The sequence below is a fragment of the Clarias gariepinus genome, chromosome 5 (genome assembly GCF_024256425.1).
Source record: "Clarias gariepinus isolate MV-2021 ecotype Netherlands chromosome 5, CGAR_prim_01v2, whole genome shotgun sequence".
NCBI classification, from domain to species: Eukaryota; Metazoa; Chordata; class Actinopteri; order Siluriformes; family Clariidae; genus Clarias; species Clarias gariepinus.
Genome location: NC_071104.1, coordinates 18,982,584 through 19,010,014, shown reverse-complemented (window position 1 = coordinate 19,010,014; position 27,431 = coordinate 18,982,584). Strand labels below are relative to the sequence as shown.

Sequence of the window (27,431 nt, the reverse complement as noted above, 5' to 3'; positions counted from 1 at the left end):
AATATATTGCTGCCATTGCAGGACATTTGTTCCCCACTAAGATCTATTGTTTAATATATAGACATACTGTAAGTACAGTTTGTGGACTATTATACAGTACCAGTATGTGGGCCTTCACAAAACTGTCCCCAAAAAAACTGAAATCACACAAATGCCTAGAATGTTTTAATTCTGCAGCATTAAGATTTTTACTTTACTTGAGCTAAAGGGTTCGAACTCCGACCTGGGATGACAATGCCACTGTGCCCGCACAACAAGGTCCCTAAATATATGAAATAGTGTGGAAGAATTTGGATGACCTGCCTCTCTGAGGCCTGATCTTAACCCCACAGAATGTAAAAAAAGGACTAAACCAGGTCTCCTCATTTGACATTAGTCCCCAAGCTCACTTATGCTCTCGTAGATGAATGAGCATAAATACCCTTAGCCACACAACAATATTTATTGGAAACGCTTCCCGAGAAGAGTAGAGACCTTTACTGCAGTCAACAGGGGCCCAACTGTGGGGATTGTCATTCTCATGGGTCATGAGGGTCATGAGGTTCTGCCAAATACAGCACTCTGTGCCAAGGCCAGAAAGTACAACTTCAAACTGAAGACCCCTTTTCCCATGTTTTAAAGATGTCAAACTCCTGTCTAATCTGTAGATGTCTAAATCTTTTTTAACGTTACTTGTTTGTTACTTTGACAAGTACTCTCCTTACCCAGTCACTGACATTTGGTAAATGGCCTTCTCAAGGCAAGAGTCACAGTTGTAAAATATTCTACCAAAGTTTAATAATGGATGCTCTATAGGATATTAACGGTTTTAAGATAATGTTTTATAGGCAAAACCCTTTGTGACGTGACAGTGTTTTTACTTTATTCAGCTGTTTTCCAGGTGTATTAATTTGCACACATTTCATCTAGTTGCAGCAGTACTAGTTCAGTGGTTTCATAGTAATGGGGTTGAATGTGTATACAAACGTATTAAGACAAAGGTTTAGTTCAATGTTTCAATGACATTGTCAACATTTTTAAATGATGACAATCAATATTATAAAAAGAAATGATTTGTTATAAAATGCAATGAAATTGCAATACAGCAATCAATATTTACAATGAATTATTTATTCTTCAAAACCTCCTGGATCCGGCTGGGCACAGAGTCAAAAAGACATCTGCAGTACTCTGGTGTCACCTACTCAATCCCTGCCTGCTTGATTGCTTCCTGAAGATCATGTACAGAAATTTAACACAAACGTAGTTTGCAATTCACTTATTCCCTAGTTTTGGACATTTGTGCAGAGGTGGACAATATTCAGCTTAGGCTGATCAGACATAATCAGTGACATCACCTGTTTTTGCGCACAGGGAGCACTAACATACACAGAGTTACATAATACTTTTTGTACTTATTTGTAAAAAAAAATTTAATAAATAAAAAATTGGACATTATATTGCTTTTCATTTGGGATATACCATATAAATTTGTGAAGTGTAGCCCATCATATGTATATATATCAGTTCAGGTACCTACACATGGACAGTAGGGTGAACACTTACTCAAGCCAGTGATTAGATTGTTGATCAGACTATTAGTGCATTCATTTGAAAAACAAAACTATGTAAACCCGTTGACATACTGTGGTAATTTTATATGGCCTAATTGCCTGTAATGAGAGTAATAATGTCCTTTTAAAAGAAATAAAAACATACAAAATAATAAATGAATATTTAATATACTGTAAAAGCTTCTTTTCTAAGCTGCTTTAAGGGGTGATACTGTTATATGACCCAAAAAGCAGTCGAAATGTTGGTAGTGAACTATTTCTTACTATCAATATTTTTGCTTATGTAAAAGTTAAAACGGGAAGATTGTTATGACAAGAAAATTAGGTGGAGAAGACCTGTCTCTTTAATTTACATGCGTCTCAATGTATGTGGTTCACCTTCTCGGTGAGTCATCCTCTATTCCCACAGGTTCGGGTCTCTCCCCCAGTGGTGGAGTGATGGCATGGCCTCTCAGACGATCATTTTCTCGTGCAATATCTGCCGCGTTCTGGATGACCAGACTGTCGTAAGCACGAAGGCCCAAGTCTTCTGCTCCCTGCAGAAATCGTTGTATGTTGCACTGCTCTCTTTGCTGATAGCTCAGCTTGCCGCGCACACGGTGCCTTACCAGCCAGCCACGTGCCACTGTCATATACACGTACAAAGTCATACACTTAAGAGATTAAAACACAAAAACAGACTGTGAAGGATAAAGCGCTACAGTACAGTATAATTACCTTTCTGACAGGTAAGTATCTTCTTGTGAAGTTGATGGCAGCGATCGTTCAGGTGGTCAGCCTGCCAGTACCTCAGGAACACTTTGCTGCTTCCCAACTGAGAGCGAGACAGACGTAATTTAGAGTTAGCCATGGGCGTTATAATCAGGTGTGCTGAAAGTGTGCATACTCACCTGCCATCCCTGGAGCTTACAGTGCTGGAGAACATGGCGGCATTTCTCTTCAGAGGACATCATCTTCCCATGTGTGAGTGTGGTGTCCACCAGTTCTCGATATCTGCAGCATAGGAGGGAAATACAAGAACGCACCTGTTTATTACCAGTGCTGGGGGACGTTACTTTTTAAAGTAACTAATTACATTACAAAATTACTGTCATTAAAAAGTATTCAGTTTCATTACAGCATTACTTCCTGATAAAAATAGTTAGAGTACTTTTCCACTGCAGAAAATGAAAACTCCTTTGTGATTCCTCACGCATGTTGTTTTAGTCAGGACCTTTATAATTGATCTACCATCATCACTCAGCGAAGTTTGGCCCATAATCTGTTAACCACTAATACCCCTATCTCACCTATGCGGTTTTTAGCGGTGACCGTAAGTACAGTTCATCATGATTCACGACGAGTTTTGACGCCGTAATTAGGTTTCCATCTTTCCACGCGTTGGTCCTCACATAGTCAAACCGCATAGGTGAGATAGAGGTATAACAGCAGAAATAACATGGCGGGTTATCGGGGGCGGGGCTTGTCATCCTTAGCTGCCAGTGAAGCTAGCCTCTTTAACCCTCTGAAATTCTGAAATTCCCTCCAACAATGAAAGAGGACTCCATATTACCTTAAACACATTTCCTTCTATACTGAACTTTCAGCCTCCTAACACTCAGAGTGACTGCAATTCAATTCTTGCTGCCTGATATTACCCAAATGAGAATAGGTTCCCTTCTCAAGTCTGGTTCCACTTAAGGTTTCTTCCTATTGCCATCTCAGGAAGTTTTTCCTTGCCACTCTGGCCCTCGACTTGCTCAACAGGGACAATCTGATAATTATTATTTATGCTGTATTTCCTCACACAATATTACTATTTTGGATTCTGTAAAGCTGCTTTGCAACAATGACAGATGTTACAAGTGCTATATAAATGAAACTGAATTGAATTATGTGGAAGGAATAGTCCGCTGTGGCAACTCCTTGATTAAATCAGCCATAAGACCAATAACAACTTACTTACAAAAACTACTATGTGTTTTTTGGGTAATTAGTTTTTCAAATGTTGTGGAACTAATCGAAAAGGAACAAACTGTACAGTTATTATGGAAGTGAAGGATACAAGTGTACACTCATCCAGAATCCTGAAAGTTTAACAGACTGAATTCAGAACTTAGTTGAAGCTAGTTGTTTTCAATCACAATATCTAAAAAATCATATATCACATGATCACAAAATCACATAATATCTTGTTTCATCATGTCCACCTTAAAGCATATGGCATGTTTGTCCATTTGATGGATTTTTTTTTATAATCCTTTTTTTTCGTCTTTACAAGAAGGTACTGTTCCTAACACAATGTTTTTTTCAGTTACATCTGGCACTTATATTAGATGCTTCATCAGTTCTTCTGAACAACAGCGGTTACAAATGCCATTATACTATATGTGACTGAACTTGAGTCCAAACAAAGCCTGCTCAATAGAAAGCTCTTAACAGTAATAAAATGTAAAAACAACCCAACCCTCAATATGATGTGACCTCCTGCTTAAAAAAAAAAAGGTGCAACATTTCCATTACAATTGGCCTGGCCTTTCTCTCGCCGTCTGCCTCTGCATCAGCTCTCTCACCCTGTCTGGCCGGCTGCGGCCTTATTGTAATGCTAACACGCTCACATTCTCTCTCACAAACATGCACACGTTTGCATTTAAACGAAAACAAGCTTGCGAACTTGGAATGATGTCACGCAGCAAGCCACTCACAAACAACAGGTCATGCTTAAACAAATGGCAACTCTATAGATAAAGATAAAAGAAAAACTAAATGCATGACTCCATCTGTCTCTAGGTATTCAACATGAAAAAAAAAACAGCATCAGTACTCTGGTAAGTTCCACGCTTGAACTATTAGACATTTAATTCAGAGTTCACACATAATAGAAAGTTGTAGTAAATACGCCGCAGACGTGCTGGTGTTACAGCTTAGGAGTCCCGTGGCAATAATACTAACTAATGTATTTAATGTGAAATTTCATAACTGACCATTAAACCATTTTAACCTTTCGGAAGGAAAACACCCGTATGCCTATCACATCAAGTCACATCAACAGCCATTATCACAGAACAATCTGAACTATGCTACTTTCAGTCTCAAAACAATCACAGTCACACGACCGTCTGGGGTATTTAATCCAGGGTCAACACGGGCTCAGATGGAAGAAGGGCCAACAATGTGTCTGACGTGGTCTGTCTGTCCGTCCTCCTCATTACTCTTTGTCCCTCAATGCCTGTCTCCTTAAATTTTCCAGTCTGTCACTTTCTCTTTCTCTCCCTCTCTTGCTCTCTCACAGTCTCTCGGCTGAAAGATTTGTGATGTTTACAACAAAGTAGTGGAAACTTTCAGCGTCATGTGACCCAGAATTGTCCTGATTCATTATCTCACTGGAATTTTATCGTAATCCTTTTATCCATCACACACAAAAAGTGAGACTGAGAGACAGATACTGCTACTGGACAGCGAGTGCTCAAACCCACCAAATCAGCAGAGACGATCAAAAGTAGGAAAGATTTTTAAAAAATTACTAAAATTATAAATAAAGTGAACATAATGCAACAGAACCTGCAAAAAAAAACTAGGGCTAAAAAACTTATGAAGAAGATAAAAAGCAGGAGGAAATAAAATTGAAGTGACATTAAAGAGAGAAATGTTATAGACCTAGAAAGAAAAGTCTGCAGGCTGTACAGTGAGATGTCACTGTGACACAGGGATGGGGCGATGTGCTCCTGGAGGATGATGAGAGCAGAGTCACACTGTACCTAAGCTGACAGAAAGAATGAAGTGATCCTCTCATACCCTCACAAGAGGGAACATAGGGCTTTCATTGCAATTACAACTCTACCAGACCGTTTTAAGCGGTACCTCTCCTAAGCTTCAGGTCATTTCATCACTCTCTTTCTTATGCCTTTGTCCCTCAGATCAGTCTGACCTCTCGCAGTCAGAGGCTCCCCAAGCACATTCATTTCCTGGCCAATCACTGATACCCGGCAAACGAGCTGTTGCGGTTGAGCCCTTTACACCATTACTCATAGTGCCTTCCCACCCACCCTATACATACACCCACACACCCACACGCTGTGCCTCGCTCCAGCTAAACTTCTAAATCTATCACACCAGGAAGAAAAAAGTGAACTCTAAATGCAGCTGCCTCTTGGTGCCGCCTGACCTCATGTGACCTGGATCACTGAAATCTAACTAAACGTCTAATAGTGTGTCCTCTCTGCTGAGTGCATGGAAACCCGTGTGCAGGTCATCAGCTGAGAGGCTTAATGTACAGTCGCTCAATCTGCAGCCATTCACTTCCTCTCATCCTGTGCATTAGTCTTATGCACCCTCACAAAGCAAAGAGCGGGCGCCGGCTAGGAGACAACATGCTGGGTAAAGTCTACAAGGTACAAAGAAATCTTTGAGCTGCCAAGTAAAAGCAGCTGACACTAAAACATCGAGACCTAACTGATTATACAGGGTGTCCCAAAAGTCTCCATACATACTGTAGGGGAAATGACTCTTAATTTACAGAAAAAAAAAACATTCTTTATGCATGTAATTGCTTATGATCATTTGTAATTTGTAATATCTATGGAGACTTAGGGACACCTTGTATTATTATTTTACATTTGTGCATTATCATCAATATGCAATCCTCTTAAACTATTGATACTAGCATTTCTTTAACACTGTGCACCTTTTTATTTAATTAAATAAATTATAAAATAATAATCCTTTAAAATAATAAAAATAACATTCTTATGTTTTGCCTCCTTGGTAGTAACAGTAATTATACTAGTAGCAGTGGTAGTAGTAATAGAAATAGGACTAACATTGGTAGAGTAAAATATTACTAGTAGTATAAGTAGTATCAAAAGATCAATAGTAGTAGTGGTTGTAGAAAGAGTAGTAGTAATACCAGTAGTAGTAGTAAGTAGTACTTAAATCACTAGCAATATTATCAATAAAGTAGTAAGTGGTAAAGTAGTATTAACGGCAATAGAAGAGGTACAGTAGTGGGAGGAATAAGAATAGTAGCAGGAGCACTGCTGATAATAGTATCCATAATAGTAGTGCTAGTAGCAACAGAAACAGTAGAAGTAATGTTTATCTGAAAAGAGTATCCAGGTATATGATTCTAAATATAGGTATCCTCCTAATTAGAGGACTCATCTCCAGGTCGTGGCGTACCTGGTGAGGAAGCCGGTGAAGGGCATGCGCACTGGGTAGCCGTAGCGGATCATGTGCACCATCTCCAGAACTCCAACATACTGCAGTTGAGCGGACACCAGGGAGCTGTCGAAGGCGTCGGCCTGGCTCGAACTGTTGGGTCTCACGCAATGCACAAAGTGAGGAGTGCACAGCTGGAGCTTACTGCTGATCTCCGATAAAGAGTTCTGCATGCGGGGAAAGTAAGAAACAGAGAAAGATAGAATGACAGCTGTGAGTTTGTGTTTGAAATACAACATGATACTTAATGCATCCATGCTGTCTTACAAGACTTTGTTTAACCTCCATTTGGCTGCAGTGTTAATCATACATCATCATGCAACCATGTGACAGCACTTTTTTTTGCAGAATGATGATGTCATGGGTTTGAGTCAACATTGCTGCTCGTCATCTGAACATCTGACACATTAATGGACGTCATGTAACAACAAAGGAGCGATACAGGAAGGGGGGGCAAAGATGTAGCAGGCCTACTGTAGCACACAAACACACTGCCATTCACCCAGACAAACAAACAACCGCATCGACAACAACAGTTACAGACATCTTACTCATGCAGGGCAACAGTCATTAACGAAACACATTGATCTGACATCATTTATACTTGTTTGAAGAGTTTATTTGTTTTTTCGATAATCCCTACTTGTACTTTTAAGCACTTAAACAACAAACAAAATGTCAGGTCTTAATGAGCTACAGTTTGTTTGTTTGTTTTTTGCAGCAAGCCATGAAAGAAACAGCAGAACTCTGTATGCCTGGCACACACCCGCTTTTGCGTCATTGCTGATATAAAGACCGAAAGGTTCTCTTGCATATGTGTTGCTGTAATGGAAATGAGATCATTTGGAGAGAGTGTGTGTGTATGTGTATCTGTGTATGTGCTAATAATGTGACGTAGTCTTATTAAGTGGGTGTGTTCTTCACAACATGCTCAAAAAATACAAAGAGCTCTTTGCCTGGGAAAAGGGTAGAATGTGTGTGTGTGTGTGTGTGTGTGTGTGTGTTGACATCAGACTGCAGTAAGGACCCACTCTGTAATGGTGTGTATGTGTGACGCTACACAATAATGGTTGTTTACTGCTCATTCATATGGCTCCCACTAGCATGTAAAACCACAAACTTGTTCTCTCACCCACATACAGCCAACAACACCGACAGAAAAACCTTACTTACTGCCCACAAACGGCCACGAGCTTCACAATTGACAAAAAAACAACACACTACTGCTACGGCCGGAAACTACTTCTATAGCTTTAAAAAGATCACGCTAGGATACGAAACCACATACTCATTCTCCCTCCTACGCATGCACCCACGCACAGACACACGCTCAGTCCGAAAACTCTCACCACCCACAAACCGCACTGCTAAGCCCACAAGACCGATACTAGAAACGAACACACGCTGAATGTCAGAAAGCTGGCCTCTCTGGTTGCGAGTAAATTACATAATGATGTTCATACCGAAGTTATTTTTAGAAACTCAGCAGTCTGTTTTCTAATTCATAAAATGAATTACGTGAGCTATATCGTTGCTGGATTTAGAAATGTTCGGCTTTGCACCGAAAGCACCGTTTGATGGTACCGTGTATATGGATCAGATGGGCTGCTAAGAAAAACATGTTGGAAATCTCACCCGCAGTTGCACGGCCACAGTGACGGGGCCACAGCGCTCCAGCCTCTGCATGAATGATGTGGCGCCTTTCTTCTTCATGAGCTGCAGGGAGGAGAATGAGACAGTACAATGTCACGACACACATGAGAGTAAACATCACACCTACAGTATATATGCTCTATGAAAATCACAAAAAGGGCATGACGGGGGACAAGAATAGAGCCTTAGATTAATAAAGTTGGAGTGGAATGAATAAGATAACACATAAACTCTCTCCCGTCTCTTTCTCACACACACTGTAAAGCTTTACAAGAAAGTTAAAAGTCATATTTTGACATGACCTAACACAAACTAAGGGACATTACCGAACCAGTATTTTACCTGTACATCCAAAAGTGTTTTATTACTTTTACACCACAGCATTAATTTAATTTATTAAAAAATGCCACAATAAATGGCGCAATTATTATTGACACATTAAACAGGGTATGGGTACCTCAATGGTTAAAGTGTTGGACTACTAGTTAGAGGGTCCCAGGTTCAAATCCTACCACCACTGTTGGGCCCTTGAGCAAGGCCCTTAACCCTTAACAGCTCAGATGTATAAATAGATAAAAATGTACGTCACTCTGGATGTGAGTGATGAACATTCCATTAACAAAGTTATCACTTACATTATAGCAGCTATAAGCGTCCCTCCCTTACCCTTATACCCCCGCCTCCCCCATTACTTGAAATTTTCCAAATGGGGGACAGTGTTCTAAAACTCAGTTAGCTTCAGCACTGTTGTCACTGGAGGCTGCTTCCACAAACTGCTTCCACAACATTAAAGACAAACTGTATATGCCACCTTCCAGTATCCCTGCTATACAAAGTGACTCTGTTAGCTTTTTATTTAGCTTTAGCTTTTAAATGGCCAGCACTGACACTGAAGCTCTCTTAATGCAGCATCTTAGAAAACCTCATGGCCTCAATGTTCTAGCTTCCTCACAGTATCTCACTTAAATGCCATTAGCTGAATTAACCCAGACCGCTCATTTCTGCCGTCTATTATGCCTCTGGAGAAAAACAGCATGATGGTACTTCACATTGGCGTTCCCATGGCACTGCGAAAGCATAACTATTGCTTATGTAAGTGTGAGACGGTGGGATTGTTTTTTATGCACTGGAGGGTTAAAAGGTGAGCTACCGGCTTGTGCACTGAATGCCTTACATAAGCCTGAGCCAGCTAGACGGCTCAACTGTGCAGCTTAGACAGAGCTCACTCACTCATGGGCTAGTGGCCCTACAGTATATAACGTTCCAATATACTAAACTCGACAGAAATAAATCGAGTACACGAGTCATTGGAAAGAGAACAATAGAAATTCATTTGTTCTGATGTCAGAGTGAAATGAAATATATGGAGAAAAAGACTAGGACAACTAGAGAACAAGCTCGGTTGGTAAGATGTGTGTGTTATGAATGGGCTGTTAACTGCCATAGGGAACGAGATCAATAAGAGCTATCCGTGTGTATGTGGGGTAACAAGGTCTAATTTAGGCCATTTCCCATTGCCCGCTCGATAGGCTAAAAATACTGGGAAGCGCCACAGCGCTAGAAAGGCGCCATCCGCTCTTCAGCGCCAAACCTGCTTATCGGCTTATACCGGCTTGTTTGTTAATGGCTTATGTGTGTTTGCCTGTGTGTTTTGTACCACAGCTCTCTAATAATATAATCCATCAGGATGGAATCCCACGTACTGCTTGTCGAAGTTACGGATTTCCACAAATCTGAAGCAGTGCTATTAGAGCTGCTATTTTAAGTGGTGATTTGTAAGTCGCTCTGGATAAGAGCGTCTGCCAAATGCCTAGATGTAAATGTAAATGATTTACTCCATAAAGCATGTTTAATAATCTTCTGCGAAACAAAATAAAAGTACCTTTTTGAGCTCCAAATATTTCTGTGCATCTTTGGGCATGCCGGCTGAGCTCGGCATATGTAGGAGCAGAGCGCCTCTGGACCTGCGCAGCTGTAGCCGCTGGTTCGGAGGCACCAGGGAGCCTGTCTGCGTCAGCTTACACTGGAACATTTGATGGATGAGCACGTTCTCACTGGCTGCTCCAAGAGACCAGTGAAAGAGAGAGGGTTGTTAAAGGAAAAAGAAAACAAACAAGGGGTTACGCGACTTTGGAGCCCCGTTCTGCCAGGCGCCAGTGATAATTGACTCCAATCATTACTGAGCGCACACACACACACGCACATGCACGCATATGCACTTACACACACACTCTCAAACACATCTGACAAGTTATATAAATCATAATAAAATGACTCTTGGGAAAAAGAAAGAAAAAGCGTGAAGAAAAGGAAACTGAATAGCTGGTGTTTTACCTTTTCGGAAATGTCTGGATTTTTAAAACTTGACTGGAAGTAGAATGCAGGGTTTATATAGTAGTGGTACCTTGGAATAGGAATTTTATTTGTTTTTATCGGAGTTCTTAAGTTAAAATTTTGTATTGCAAAACACATTTTCCGATAGGAAATAATGTAAATGGAAATAATCTGTTCCAGCCACCAAAAAATATTACCAATGTTACCAATTTAAAAAATTATACATTTAAAAAAGACATGTAAATGAAGTCAAGTATGAAATAAATATACACTAAACCTTACTTAACCCTAATTTATGATTGCTCTTGGCATTATTTGCTTTAAAAACTGAACTTAAAGTAGCGTTGTGTTCTTCTTGCTACAGTCTTTGCTAATATTCTTGGGACCCATGGTGCTATGTCCTCACCAAAGTTTGGACAAATGCAAAAAAAAAAAAATAAAACACATATGTGAACTAGATTTGTTTGGCTTTCCACTGACACAAACAAGTTTTGATCGGCTACCAGAAGTAAACACAACCAGATGTACGTACGCTTCCATCCCAGTTGTTTTCATGCCAAAAATACTTCTTATGGCGAGGCAAATTTCTTGCAAACTTTTAGATCTTAGGGTGAAAATTCACAAGACGGGGTGTCGTTTGCCGAGTTACCACTAGGTATATACTGTACCCTACTGTATATTACCGTATGTTTGCCCGCCTGCCTTTACATGCATATGAAATTAAGTAACATCTAATCCTTAACCCATAAGGTTTAATATGATGTTGACCTGGTGAAACTGCTGTGGGATTGTTTTTCAGGCGTTGGGCTTGGCCCCTTAGCTCCAGTGAAAGGAACTCTTGGGGCTTCAGCATACCAAGACATTTTGGACAATTTCATGCTTCCAACTTTGTGTGAACAATTTGGAAATAAAGCTCCCCAAAATACCCATAAACACACTCCTAAACCTTGTGAAAAGATTTCCCAGAAGAGTTTAGGCTGTTATAGCTGCAAAGGGTGGGCCAGCATCATATTAAACCCTATGGATTATGAATTGGATGTTACTTAAGTTCATATGCATGTGAAGTCAAGTGAATGCTTTTGGCAATATAGTGTATTATAGTATTATATCATGGAGATTCATTACACACAGACCAATATATCTCAAAAGTATTCAAAAGTTATTTCTTTTAATTTGGATGTTTATGGCTTGTAGCTAATGAAAATCTCAGAAAATTATGAGTTCTTCTGGTAACTTTGTCACACTCGCTCCTTTCTATTTTTATGCAAATCCCAGGAGCATACATTAGGTTTTTTGTTTCCATCTCAAAACTGGTCTGTCTTGTACTGTTTTTTCTTTACAGCCATGCATATGTTCTCCTGTAATATTATTTTTTCGTAATTAAGTTACATATGGAAATACTGAATGATTTTGTACATAATTATGAAGACATTAAACAAATATTAAAAAATTGGTACAGCATATAATATGGTGCCTAATACTTTTGCACAGTACTATATATATATATATATATATATATATATATATATATATATATATATATATATATATATATATATAGATAGAGAGAGAGAGAGAGAGAGAGAGAGAGAGAGAGAACCAAATAATAGCAGCAACAACTAACAAACACTACATTGATCTGAATTGTATTAGGTCAGAAGAAAAAAAAAGAGGGAAAATTCTTTAATCTGTAGTATCAGAAATGAAACACAGCTTGTCTGGGTAGCAAAATGCTTGCAGCACTGAAGGAACATAATGGACAGTTAGAACTCTTATAGTAGCAAACGTCTACTTCAGCTCTTGTTTGTTGGCCTGTGCCTGACATGGTGCAGTTCTTACATTTGAGGACAAACAGGATGTTTTGGGGCAGAGCATCCTTATTCCTCTCCAACGATCCTGTGAGGTCATAGCTCATCTGAAAAGCAAGAGACAGGCATACATACAGCACTGATTTGCTCAAAGGCATGACATGACCACCAAAAGAGGTTTTCATTAATTTCAAAGGACTCTGCTTTGCTCACTTTTCCAGCGTAGTGTGCAACAGTAAAAGACGGGCCCTGATCTTTCGGTGGGGGGTTCCCATTGCCATCCTTGGTAGTAAGTAGAACGGCATCTGTAGTTGTGGAGTCCAGCTGGGCCTGAAGTCTCTTATACAGGTTGAGTTCAGATGGCCTCAGCGACTGACTCTCCTCATCCAGCACACAGAGCATGCCCTGAGGCTTCTGTAATACAGAAATACACACACACACAAACCATACAGTCAGATACACTCACATTTCATTCACGATATATATGGAAATGTCCCAAACATCTACACTCTAACTGAATCCATACTGTTATCTGCTCACACCAAATCCCTCTCTTTCCCAATTTCCTATCAGCACCTCCCAGCTATCCAGGAAACGGGGCTCTATAAACACACACCATATGGAAGCTTTCTTATAAAACACAAAACAATTCTTTGTCTTGTGCAAATCTTATGCAAGAAACGGAACGGACCCTGAATGGCTTCCAGGCACACAGCAATAAAGAGCACATTGTGAGATACGAATGCACTGGAAAAGGCTGGTGGAGAGCAAACGTTTGATTTAATGTGGAAGAGAACATATGAAATCTCCACACGTGTGCGTGCATGTGTTTGTGCGCGTATGTGTCTGGCCTGTGGGAGCAGGAGTGAACGGTGAGTAACAGAACAGAGAGGGGGAGTGTTGGAGTGTTTGTGTGAAGAATGCTGTGTCACTCTTAAGCTCACAAAAGACTGCCTCAGTTTTATGACTCATTAAATAGTCATCTCAGAAAAGGCTAACAGCATCATCACCCCAAAGACTCACTTAACTGCACTGAGAGGGTACATGGACATGTGTGTTTGTGGCTGTGTGTGTTTTTGTGTGTTTTTTTTTGTGTGTGTGTGTGTATGAATCACTGTGCTAAAATAAAGCTGGCAGGAAGCACAGCCATACATTACTGAGTCATGATGGGACTTAAGTATTTGTGCTGGTAAAATAACCCGTCTGAGAAAGAAAATCTCGTCTAGTTAAATCTTTCAATCTTATTTACAGAAACTTAGGACAACTACACAGAACTCTGCTCTCCTGAACCGCATGGGCGGTGACCTGGCGTAACCTAGAAAAGCTAAAACAATCTTCCTCTGAGACACAAAGTCAGCCACCATATAATTTTGCTCGTGCTTAGGCTGGTGATTACTGAATGATACTGGCGATGCTGAACGCTGAGTGGTTAGAACAGGTGAGAAGGGAAATGAGGTTGCTGCTGAAGTTGGTAAATAAACAACCAATTTTTTTATTGTATCTTTAGCAGTATTGGGGGACGTAACTAATTACAGTACAGGCGGCGCGGTGGTGTAGTGACGAGTACTGTTGTCTTGCATCTCTAGTGTTTCCAGATTCCCGTGTGTGTGTTCATGGAGTTGCATGCATGTTCTCCCCCTGATTGGTAGGTTTTTCTACGAGTACTCTGGTTTCCTACTACAGTCCAAAGATATGTAGGTTAAGCTAATTGGCGTTCCCAAATTACCCATAGTTAGTAACTAGTACCTAACGCATAAGATTACTCATTACATCAAAAAAGTAATCCAAGTACTCTTACTTTGTAAGGCGTTACAACCAACACTGATCATTAGGGACTTTGGAGCCTGTTAGAGTAAAACATTCAAAGTTGATATTCTTGTATTTTTACCAATCACAATGTTTAAAACATCCATCCATTTTTTGAGAGCATTGGCTATGGCTCTAGGTTGTTCATTTGGAGATCTGAGGATACAGACTCGAGCCCCACCATCGATGGTTCAGAGCAGCTGAAAGAAAGTTTATCCATCCATTTTTATAAAGGCACAACTTTAAGGTTCATATAAATCCAAAAACAAGCAGTCTATTTACGTACATCATTTTCAGGAAATAGAACCCTTGCTGTACTTCACGTGTGGTTGGATCATCCCTCTGGAACTACACTGTATATTCTCATTTTCCTTTAGGCCTTATCTTCAGCCCCACTTTTAATATATCAGTGAAAGATCGAACAACTAGTAAATACATTTCATTAATAAAACTGCTTTAAATAGGGGAAGCAAATAAACCTCCTGATAATTCTCTAGAACACACACCTTTAATTCTCCTCTGATAAGCAGCAATTTGTAGGAAATAGATGGGGCAGTTACAAACTCATCTTAAACTGTTTGTCCCTCTTGTATATGTGAACTAATAAATCAGTGGAAATGTTCTGTTCTTTGCCCATTATGATAATTGTTTTTGCACATTTGCACTCCGTTCCACATTTGTTCAATAATGGCACTAGCTTAATTATACCACTTTATAAAAAAAAAAAAAAAAAAAAAACACTTAATTAATAAACCACTATTAATCTGAGCAGGTTGTTTTGGTAATGTTTTTCAGCGTTATGACATCATGCCAAATGACATCACCAGTTTCAACACCTTCTTGCTTAAAGGCACATTAGCTTAACTACGACTATCATTTGTAAAATATTCGCAGATCAGCCATGACATTATGACCACTGACAGGTGATGAATAACAGAATTATCTCGGTACACTGGCAGCTGAAAGTGGGTGGTATATATTGGGCAGCAAGTGAGCATTTTGTTCCCAAAGTTAATGTGTTGGAAGCAGAAAAAATAGGTAAGTGAAAGGATTTGAGCAACTTGAACAAAGGCTGAATTGTAATGTCTAGACGACTGGGTCAGAGGAACTTCGAAACTACAGCTCCTGTGGGATGTTCCCCTGCTACAATAATCAGGACATACCAAAGGAGCACAGGTGAACTTGCGACAAACTTAATGATGCATGTGGGGAATACAGTATACACATATGCAATATTACATTGTTTTTTTCTTTTCCATATGTTACATGACAATTAATAACAAAATAAGTGACTGAAATGTAATAACATTTTAAATACCATGATATCCAACAAAGAGTGATGTTATGTACAGTAGGCAACACTGAAAATCGATCATAATTTCCTCATATTACATTGACAGAAGGTGTTACTGTGGGAGCACTACTGCAAAATTACTCTTTCTTCAAATGTCTGATTTATCATTATTATATAACATATTGTTAATTATAGCCATTATTATTCCTGATTTTGACATTGTTAAATGAAGGAAGGATCTACAACCATATTTTACAACATCAGCAGCACAGGAATCACAGAAGTTGAGGTCTTTTACCGCGAACAGATAATTCCAGACACTTGTTTAAGAAGCTTCAAATTAAATTAGACCACAAACTTAATTTCTGTTATCAGTTCATAGGTTATGCGCATTATGGCTTTATGTGTTTAGCCACAGGATAAAAACAGAAGATTGAACACATTTTTTTTTTTCAGAAAATATTTTTCTCTGATGATTTTTTATCTCTTTCTTTCTCTCTCTCTCTCTTTCTCTCTCTCTCTTTTTCTCTTGCTCTTTGTGTACCTGGTAGAAGAAGTCCACAAGTGCAGGCTGACAGGCAGGGGAGCGTACGGTCTCCATGGCGACCCCTTCTTGCAGACATTCCTGCTGTTCTTGCTGGAAGAGCAGCTCTGTGGTGTATTGCTGAATCCGCTCATTTACCATGTTTACGCACAGCTACACAAGAGAAAGACACATGAACGCACATGTTAATAAATACTGCACTGCACAAAGGAAAAGCCCATTAGCACTACCGGTTATTCATTAGTGAGTAAACTATATGCACGCTGGTCTGTCCTGTGTTGACAACTCTACACCAGTGTATGACAAACAATAGGACTGACCTCCGGGTCACCCTGTACGTTCAGCTACTGCACTTTCCTGTATCATAAAAAGCGGACAGAGGTTAATTACTGCTACCTACAGGATGACAAGCAAGCTCACATGGCATTAATTAATGAGCCCTGCAGGCTAACTCCTTATAAATCACCACACATATACAGTAGCGGTCACATAATGCACAGGCTTTTGCAAAGGATTTGTTGCCTATTAACTCAATGTAATGAGAATTATCAACTGATTAAAACGGAGGCTGATTAATGTGCACGATGTCTGGGAGTGTGAGGGGAGGAAGTGTCAAGCATTACATACACTGTATTGCCTGAATACCTGGGGCCATCATTCCCTGTCAATCACACACCTTTTTTCTGTATCAGAGTCCTCTCTTTCTGTCTGTCTCACTACAGTATCTGTCTCAATGCCTGTTTGTCTCTCTGTCCCCTAAATGGTGAGAACAGTGATTACTTGGGATGCAGCGAATAATCAGAGTAGTTAATGAAAATCGATGACCAAATTAGGTGGCAACAAATTTAATTAGCGATTAGTTTGCGGCATCAAAATGCGTGTTTTTCACGCTCGATCTGAACGCTCTCACCTGCAGACATCACTGCTTATTGGAATGACATGAAAAAAACATAATGGCAACACTGTCACAACCACAAAGAGACCTTAAGAGCAAGTTGATTAAAAAAAAAATGAAATTAAAAAAAATCAATCGATCGCAGTTTTGTGAACGGCACAAAAGTAACGAAATGGTAAAGGATGACCTGGTAACGTACACACCACGGATACCTGTTATATTGAAACGAAAATTTATACCGTTATACAGTGAAACCTCGGATTGGAAGTAACGTGGTTTGCGAGTGTTCTGTAGGACGAGCAAAGATTTTGAATAAATTTTGGCCTAAAAAACAAACAAGTCTTGGTTTACAAGTACTGAGTATCATGTATCACGCATGCGCTTTTTGTTTTGATGCGTCACGTACAGTAATCACAACTGAGCCAACGGTTTTTCTCTCTTTTGGGGTGCGGAATCGACTGGTCTTAGTGCGCGTCTCTTACTGGTATAATTAACAACCTGTGCACGAGTGTACTGTTTACTATAACACTGTGACCACGTGTGTGTGCGTAAAACATATTTTATTTTGTGTCTGTATGCGTGTGTGTACAGCGCACATGATGAATAAAGCAAAAGCAAGACCTATTAGAGAGGTAAAAAATCCTATTTCTCTCCCTGTCAAGGCTGCTCTTTGTGTCTGTGTGCGCGCGTCATTGGACACCGTGCCACATACATGTACACACACACAGACCCCTCCTACTTTCGCCTTCACAGACACTCAGAAACACTGTTGTGCCGCGATTCTTTTCAAAGGTAAAATGCAGGTTGATTTGTTTTATTTTTACTTTACAGCAGTGATTCCGTCAGTGTCTAAACATGGCTGAGAACCCTTTGCTCTTCACTGGGTATTTCAGGCCGATCGAAGCGCAACGTTCATCTCAGTTTTTTTCATTTCCACTTAACTGCCATAATTGCCATATTTTAATTTGAAGTATTCATAATATTTTATCCAAGCCCAAGTGCGTAAAATGTTGTAACATGCCACTGCTTGTTTACTTAATCCAGGGTGAGACACAAAAATACAAACTCAGACTGAGCAATACCAATTTTTAGGAGTTTAAAATTGCAGCAACATACAGTACTGTATAACAAGGGCAGCAACAACAAGCTAGGACATTTAGCTACTCTAAATGTGTGGAAATTTGTACAAATGTGTGCATGAGTAAGGTATTGTATTGGAATGAACTAAAGATGAATAAATAAAGAAATTTTTACTGACCATTTGCATTTCCTGTGCTCACAAATGAAAGATTTTTCACTTAAATTGACTTTGGGCACTGGCTGGGAAGCGAACCCTTCCACATGGTAGGTGAGAAACCTATGCTCATTTACCTTTTCCAGATGTCAATTTCCTTTTTTCTCATCTATTTGTAAATGTTGCTTTTTGAGATCTTTTAGCGTGCTTCACTTTCTTAAACAGATTCTATTAAGGTGATTTATTAATTCAACTGGTCTGGCAGTAATCAGGCCTGGATGTGGCAAGTGAAATTATCCAAGATTAAGATTATCCAAAAACTACAGTTTATTCATCAGCGATTACTTCTTCACGTAAGGTCATGTAGGATTGGACAACTTTTTTTCCCCCTTAGTAAATGGAATCATCATTTAAAAACTGTTTTGTACTTGCTCTGATTATCTTAATTGCGACAAATCTAAAAAGAAATGTATCAGGAAGGGGCAAATCCTTTTTGATGGCACTGTACTAGGCAAATCCTGAGAGTCCTGCCTTCAAATCATGACAACGCCATAGCCGTTCAAAAAAGCACATCATTTTATAAAAAAAAAATGTTTACATGCAAAAAACTTACTATATAAGACATTTTTCCTCTCTGGTCTATGGGTTGTGTTTAGTTTTAAAAAAGCATTACATGGTTTTCTATATAACATACATTACTGATGCTTCATTACCAATTTCTAACCAATGCTAGTAAACCTTTAGGCTTCAACACACAGACACACACACACACACACACACACACACACTCAGAGCTGAGGGCTCTAGGCTGCTGAATTACATAGAGAACCTTTCTACAGATTCCCTAGAGACAGATGAATATGTCGAAGCACAGCAGGCTTGGTGTAACTATCTCAGCAATCTACCAGACCTTTTAGCCTGCTCTTATTTGCGGCTTCTACACACAGTGACACACACACACAAACATACAAACTAGAGCTCACACATGCACACGTGTGCACGTGCGCACACACACACACAAACATGCACGCACACACACACACACACACACACACACACACACACACACACACACACACACACACACACACACAATGCAATCATTCAGTGCCAAATCCTGGATGTCGATTTAGAGCCCAAATCTGGCAGTGTGTGCGAGACTCCTTTGTGTCTGGTGGCGCAGGGTCAACTGAGTGCAGCAAAGGGTCATGCCAGCACAGACTGAAAAATACACTCACACACGTCCTTCTGAACCCTGCATTACACACAATCACACTCTATATTCAGATAACCGCATTGCTGTTTGTGGCATTGTTCAACCCTGAACTTGAAGCACAAGAAAAAAAGCTCTGCAATGCAACATCAACACTAATTAAAGACTATCATATCATACTATAAGAATGTTTTGTTAGGATCAACTGAAATGTTTTGTTAGGATTAACTGGAATTTTTGAATTAAGTCTACTTAACGATGCAGAAAGTTCTACACAATTCAAATTATTGATACATATTTCGGATACATACTACTGTACATCATTTCAGTCATTACAGAGCTTCCGTACCTACAGTACACATTGCTCCATTAAGAAAAGGCACACTGAAGAAATAAAGAAAGTTTATTATATATGCTGTTTATCAGGGACAGAGCCAGGAAAAAAGCCCTATGGTGGGACGATGCATGCTCCGGCAGAGGGATCTACAGTATAAGGCAGGTTAATGTTTGTCAGTAGCAAACAAAGGGTGCACAACTACACTGCTTTCATTCGCTCTGCTCTGTGGGGCTGCCAATCAGCCCTACATCAAACCCAAGCTGTGCCTACTGACTTCCAAATCTAGATGCAGGGCAGGAAGGAAGAGGCTGCATGCAGTCTGGCTTCTACAAAGTAATAGACTAGAGTGGGAAGAGCGGTGTCTGGACTAGTGCAGCCACAGTGACATTATAAGGCTCGCAAATTAAGGCTAGATGTGAAGAAGTAACAGCCTATTCGGTCAGGTCAATAAGAATTCGGACAGTGGTGTCATTTTCTGAATTTTGCTTCTGTACACCTCCACAAGCAATTTAAAAAGAAGCAATTAATATGCAATTGTTAATTTTAAAGGACACTTTAAAAATCTTCCTGTTTAAAAAGTACATCTACCAACACCTTAGTTTTTACAGGATTAAAAGTAACTGGACAAACCAATACAAATATAAAGATTATTTTTAATATCTGGATGCAAATCCTTTGCAGTCAATGGCCGCCTGCAGTTCCAGCTCCATGGACATCATCAAATGCCAAAGTTTCCTTCATTGAGATTCTTGCTCATTGTTTACAGCTGTGTTGACTTTACTGTTTCTTGAGTTCAGTTTTATCTTCAGTAAGTAAAAAAGTATGATCAGCTGAGATGCAGTCAGGTGACTGACTCGGCCTTTCAAGAACATTTCCTTACATTAAAAAGCTTTTGCTTTTGTGGAATGTTTTGATCGTTATCTACTTGTACGGTGAAGAGATGTTCTACTGGTTTTACAACCTTTGACTGAATCTGACAATCAGAAATGATCACACTGTACACTTCTGAATTCCCAATGCTACTTCCATAAACAAACCAGTGATACAGAAGCATACCCAGCCATACACGCCCGCCCGTGCCATACTGTACCACTGCCTATGCCTTGTTTGTCCTACATGTTATGCTATGATCATAAGCCTCTTTTTTTCTTCTCCATACTCCTTGCTTCTTCACATTCTGGTACACTTGAATCTTGGTTCGTGTGGTACTATTACTTTGCATCTTGAGGAAAACCTTCTCTATTTACATTTGCGAAGACATCTCTTGATCGTAGACTTTGTAAATTCAAATATGCCTACCTCCTCCAGAGTGACTTGGCCAGATGTTGTGAAGAGTTTTTACTTCACTTAAAAAAGAATTCTGTCATCAATCATTAGGGCCTTTTGTTGTTGCTAAGCTCGCCAGTCATCCTTGTGTACAAAACTGTAGATGTGGCCAGTTGTCAGGTTTGTGGTATATCTCTTACAGGTCCGTTTAGTTTTTTCAGCCTTTTCATTTGCATTGACGTTTCTCTAGACAGCATGCTAAGTGCTGAAATAAAGCTGAACACGCTTCATAATCTTTACTGTTTCGTTTCAGACTCATTTTGGTCTGGTCAACAGAATCACATGTTGCACTGTTTAAATACTTATGCATCTGACTATATTAGAAATTTTTATAAAAAATACAATTGAATGTTTTAACATGTTTTTAATTAACCCTAAATAAAGAAGAATTAATCATCATTACATTTCAACATTCTACTTTATATAATATGGAAATGTCCACAGCACCCAGCCTTACCTGTTCAAACTTATTCTTCTGAAATTTCTCAAAGCCAAAAATGTCCAGGATGCTGATCTCAAGATAAGAGTCTCTGAAAACACACACAGGAAAAAAAATAATGTTTGTGTATTACAGGTTTACCCAAAAGTCTGCATCACTATGCGGGTTTTCTTTTTATTCCAGATTCATTATGCCATCGGTAATGTAGATATAAACTAAGGTAGATTTGAATATAATTAGTTCTTGTATTGTTCATGTGAGTAAGACAGGATTCATATAAATTGTATAGCATTTGTTTATTAGTCCATAGATTCAAACTTTTTGAAACGGCAGTTAGCCTTATCTACATGACTTTGAAATAGGAGAGGAAACTCGACAACCCGCAGGAAACCCACCGAGCATGGGGAGAACATCTACCCCAGACTCCATGCACACAGACCCGAGGAGGGAATCAAACCGTGGAGGTGCGAGGCCACAGTGCCACCCATTACAATCATCATTACATCCACTACTACACCATGCTGCCTATACAACACAAAACTATTGACTATCGCGTGTTACAAACGCTATCGTTGGTGATGTGGCACTGCTACAGTATGAATGGACGGGGATGATGTGTACATGTAGGATGTTTGCTGTCACTATGTGGGTGAGTAAGCACACATAATCTTTCGGGAGTCAAAACATGAGACATTCTAAGATTGTCTCATTGTAGTTATTAATGTTCAGTGGCAGACTTTAAGACTTCAGTTCAACTAAAATACCACTGCATGCTATTACATCCCTAATGAGGAGCATTCAGTACTTAATGCCTAGTCTGCTGCTTGACAGAATCCTCAGTGCTCACTGTGTGACTGTTATGCAAATCCAACTGAAGTGTATGTTAATGTGCATACACTTTGCTGTAGGCAAAAAAAAAAAACATACAAATGAAAGAGAGAGTGAATAAACAACCTTTTTGTGCTTACATAGTTTAAATTCCAGACGGTCCTTTTGTGGTACTGAGACACCACATCCACAGTGACATTGTAGTGGATTTGGGAGGGGCAAGGCCACTAGTGTAGATAACCCAACCACGTCAGTCAACAAGCACTATGTATGTTATGCAAACTATTGTTGAACTTCACCTTCACTCCTAATATGATTGATGCTATCGACACAGATTCGGCGACGGTCATGCTGACACTGTGTGTCTTTACACTTGAGAAACTGCTAAAGTCTAGCTAAAGATGCTGGCTTGTTCTTGAACTTGCAGGTGTTATGGAATTGTAAAAAGCAGCAAATTCAAACATAGAAAAGTGGTTTGAAAACTTTAAAAAAAAATTTTTTATCTGGCTCCATTGAAGGTCATAATCCTGACATAAAGTGTCAGGCTACAGTTTTTATCCCCTTTAATACAGTATAGTGGATGCATTTCTCAAAATTTCTTAAGCATTTCTGAAATCCGGGAATGCGAGTAGCACTTGAAAACATTCACGATTGTACCTACCCAAGGCTCTCATCTTGACCTTGAAGATAACTGTTAATGTTGTTGACTAGAAAGCTGAAGAGTCGTCCATACAAAGCTTTGGCCAGGAGATCTCTGTACTGGTTGGACATTTCCACTGTATGGCGCCGTGTGATGACATCACCTGGATGGAGGCAGAAACAACAAGTGTTCCTAATCTAATACTTTGGAAATTGATATTTTGCAGTATTTTTAGAATAGTGAGTAATTCCTTAACATGACAAACTTTCCATATTAGTAATTTCAGAATAAACTAACTTTTAATCACATGAGAAACCCAGACAGGACTGAATAATTACACATGCAAGGAAAATTTGTTCCAGACATATAAAATCATTTACAAATGTCTGAAAAATATTATTCACACATTGTTAGTGATGTGAGTTATTCAGAACATCACTGATCTGAATAATTAATCACTGTTATAACATTTGTGACTAGCTTGCTAAGCAATAAATACATATAAATATTTTTTTCTTATACTGGCACATTAAGTTACCACCTTTGACCACTCTGATCATATGAGACCATCAGTGAAGAGTAAACTCATTTTTACTTTAGGACTTTAACTGTTGCACATGCTTCCTTTTTGCATGCAAAACACGGCAAGGTCCATTTTTGTTTTTTTAGTCCACTGATATACTTTGCTATAGTTGGAATCAGACTATGATCTACCAGATGACACGCCCTGCATTAACAGGGAAACCATATTGGTAATTTATAAATTTGCAATTTTCTGTCTAGTAAAATGAATGAAGTAATAGCATGCTAATCATCTGCTGACTTCCTGAATTGGCTAGCAGGAGACAATAAGAGCACAGAAAGAAAGAGAATCCAGACACAAACAGGCAGTAGGTCAGGGTGTCTGCAGAACTACAGCAAACTATCAGCTGAATTGGGTTAAACGCCAGACGGTCATGTGCACCTAATAGTCTGCTTTAGCGGTAATGCTCATCAACATGGTCAGTGGCTGCCTTAGTCTGCAGTGTCTGTGAATCGAGAGGGCATTAGTCCTGCTTTAGCTGATTGTGCCAAACGGAAGTGCGCTAGTCATTAGTGTAGTCTGTTTGGGAAGCAGCCTCAGGCATACCATTGATAACTTTCTGACTGAGCCCTGGCCAGTGCTGCTGCGGTTTCTCAGTTAACTACTTACTGGGTTCGCAGGCCGAAGATTCCATTCACAACAAGTGTTGCATTGATAAGAAAAACACTGTGTGTACATTAATGAAAAGCTGAGCATAGTAATTTACATTAGGGTTCCTTTAACTAACATTGTTTTAGTCATTAGTTATCATTAACAAAATGTAGAAATGTAGCAAAATTTAGCGATATGCCTGAGGAATGATAATGAAATTAACATCTGTATTAAATTATGTGTTTGAATGTTTTGACCAATAAATCTTTCTTATTTAAAGTGTTATATTTACTAGACCTTTATCATAGGGATGCATTAATCCTGGACTAATGCTGGTATCTAATATTTGTCATTTACGCTACATACTGTATCTGATGATCTTAATGTAAATATCCAAATATTTATCAAATGAATACACACTACGCATGTTTGTTATACGCACTACGCATATTTAAAAATGTCTGGTGAAGCACATGTCTCATACAAGAAAACGTGAGTTTTAATCCTAATGATGCTACAAGTATTTGTGACCAGGTCTCTCTCTAAGGCAGCTTTCCACATTCTCGACCTTGGTAAGATCGAAGGAAATGTTACGGTGATTGTTAGGATGTTTGTCAGGGCGATCAGTATAGTGTGATGCGGTACAGGAGAAACTGTAGCCATCAAAAACGTTTAGCCATTCTTAAAAAATTTAAAATGTACAGAAGTGTCAGCTCGTAAGATATTTAAAAGTGGATCATAAAGGTTTGTAGATGGTTCACAGACCGCATTAAAACTCAATTATTTGTCACATATACCGTACAGAACAGTGCTGTTTTTTGCATATCGCAGTAATGAAGCTGGGGTTACAGTTCATTGTCAGAGAACAGATAGGGTTAAGGGCTTTGCTGAAGGCCTTAAAGCTGGCAGCTTGGCACTGCTGGGGCTTGAACCCTCGAACCTTCGGATCAATAACCCAGAGCCTTAACCATTTGAGCCACCATAGATGGTTCGTGCCATTTCAAAATGGAATTTAACAAACTACTGTCTACTGGAGCCCTTTTAAAAACCTCTCATGCAGGAATTGGAGCAAATGCGCTAAAGTTAATTCCATTATGTATGGGACTTGTACAGTTACAAACATGCAAAACAACCATTTGCTGTATTATTACATCCTTGTACCAGATAGGTGTTTTACTTGCTGAAAGTATATAATAATCTCTCACCTTAAGAAGATAGTTGTGATCCTAAACCACAGCTTATTTCTACTGTGTAACTGCACTATTCCAGTGAATAAAATCTGCAATTCCTAGCACACGGTACATTTTTCCTTGAGTCAAATTGTGTTTCTGGATTGCAGCACACACCTTTAAAATACTGAACATCAGAGGTTAGAGCGGCCCCCAGATCCTCCGGACTCACTTGCAGCATTCCCGCCACTGCAAACACACAAAGATACACTTGCTTATCCACAAAGACTAGCACAAGCTATAAACAAGTGGAAATGAAAAACATGTTTCTTTTCATGTGCGTGTTTGCACCCGGCAGAAGTGGGTAAAGCTAAACACAGAGTCCCTGTGTTAAGACTAGAGAGTCCCACATGACCTGCTGTGCTTCCTGCTACACAACAGCACATACAGTAGCATCTACTCTTTCTCAGTGCTGCTTTCACCCTGGAGACCGTTCTTGCTGGCTCAGCCTGAAGGTGTGTGCAAGTGTGAGTGTGCGTGTCTGTTCATTTATGCTCGGGCTCACGGGAACGACTTTGGGAGCCGGTGAACTCGTGTAGTGTTAATAATGGCCACACTGTGCATGTGTTTGTGTGTGTGTGTGTGTGTATGTATGTGAGAATGAGGGCATGCTGACGGTACTTGTTTACTATGGCACACGTCCATACTGTAGCACATGTCATGTTATGCAAGGAAGAGGGCAAAGAGTAGCCAAGCTGTTCTGCTTTGCCACTTATCAAGACTCAGAAAAACAGCTGACTCACTGTGTATGTGTTTGTGCATGTGTTTGTGCAAGTGCATGTGTATGTGTGTGGGGAGAGAGAGTTTGGGGAGGTAAGAGCAATTGACAGTGGTGCAATCGTGTGTAAGACTGGCAGTGTATGAGTGTATGTGTGTGTGTACGTGTGTGTGTGTGTGAGAGCGAGTGTTTTCCATTGCGTACTGAGTGGTCTCTCATTAAACCTCAGCAGTACTGATGTAAACAAGTCAGGATGGCGGGGGGGGGGGCGGTCACAGCTCCCAGTGAGCAGCCTTGCTGTTCTGTCTAGATAGTAGGATGTACAGGTGTTTGTGCCCTCTGCTGGCCTCCAAGTCACGGTGATTCTCCTGAGGGCTACAAACAACCTCACCTCGGTCTAACACCTGCAGGTCAGACACCAGTGCCGTGTCAGCGTCCGTCAGGGCTGTGAAATACAGCTCCCCCAGCTGGAGCAGCGCAGAGAGGATGACAAACAGATTTTCCACTTCCTGGGACACACAGAAACACACACACACACAGACATAGAACAAATAGTCAGTATGTATTTTGGTGTCATGGTACTCTTAACAGCACAATCATGTCCAAAATTACAAGAAGGGGTGGAGTCCTGAATCTGGCTCAGTTAAAGTTGTAATTTCCACTTGACAAGTGACTGTGGCATACTGACAAACACGAAACCTCAGTTTTCCAAATTTATTTAGTTATTCTGGTTCCAAACATTAGTAAAATAAACAACAATGTTCTATAAACACATTGCACTGCAGCTCCAGGTTACACAATCCTAATATGCAGAACGCAGATTATGGCTTCAAACATGCCTTACACTGTGATGTATACAGCGTGAAAGTGTGTTATTTGAATTTAAAAACACCAACAAAGCACTAAGCAAATCCAGAAAAATTCTCCATGCGAGAGCTACATGTACAGCATTTAGTTGTACTGACTGATACATTGGATAAGGGATGGAATTTCAGTTTAATTTAAGATGTCAGTACACTGATCAGCCATAACCATAAAAACACTATCATTAAAACCACCTAGGTTTTGGGTTCCCCACTGTGCCACCAGGGGCAGCTGGCGGGGCAGGGTGTGCTCTGGTGTCTGGCACCAGGACATTGACAGTTGATCTTTTGGGTGGAAGTCTTTACCTGCCACATCCCATGAGTGCCCGATCTGGTGAGTTTAAAGG

At 39.8% G+C, this 27,431-nt stretch overlaps 1 protein-coding gene across 3 annotated transcripts in view; it reads right to left on the bottom strand.

Moving 5' to 3' along the window:
• Positions 1-27,431, bottom strand: part of myo16 (myosin XVI) — a 132,141-nt gene that overhangs the window by 18,790 nt on the left and 85,920 nt on the right. For all 3 annotated transcript variants that reach the window (XM_053496130.1, XM_053496129.1, XM_053496131.1), the window contains exons 18-30: positions 26,613-26,730; positions 25,621-25,692; positions 23,122-23,263; positions 21,651-21,723; positions 16,189-16,341; positions 12,758-12,958; positions 12,576-12,651; positions 10,285-10,460; positions 8,385-8,465; positions 6,711-6,916; positions 2,444-2,546; positions 2,271-2,367; positions 1,932-2,178 (exon numbers count right to left, since the gene is read on the bottom strand). In XM_053496130.1, the coding sequence (XP_053352105.1) occupies positions 1,932-2,178; positions 2,271-2,367; positions 2,444-2,546; positions 6,711-6,916; positions 8,385-8,465; positions 10,285-10,460; positions 12,576-12,651; positions 12,758-12,958; positions 16,189-16,341; positions 21,651-21,723; positions 23,122-23,263; positions 25,621-25,692; positions 26,613-26,730 (1,745 nt within the window). The remainder of the gene's footprint in view (positions 1-1,931; positions 2,179-2,270; positions 2,368-2,443; positions 2,547-6,710; positions 6,917-8,384; positions 8,466-10,284; positions 10,461-12,575; positions 12,652-12,757; positions 12,959-16,188; positions 16,342-21,650; positions 21,724-23,121; positions 23,264-25,620; positions 25,693-26,612; positions 26,731-27,431) is intronic.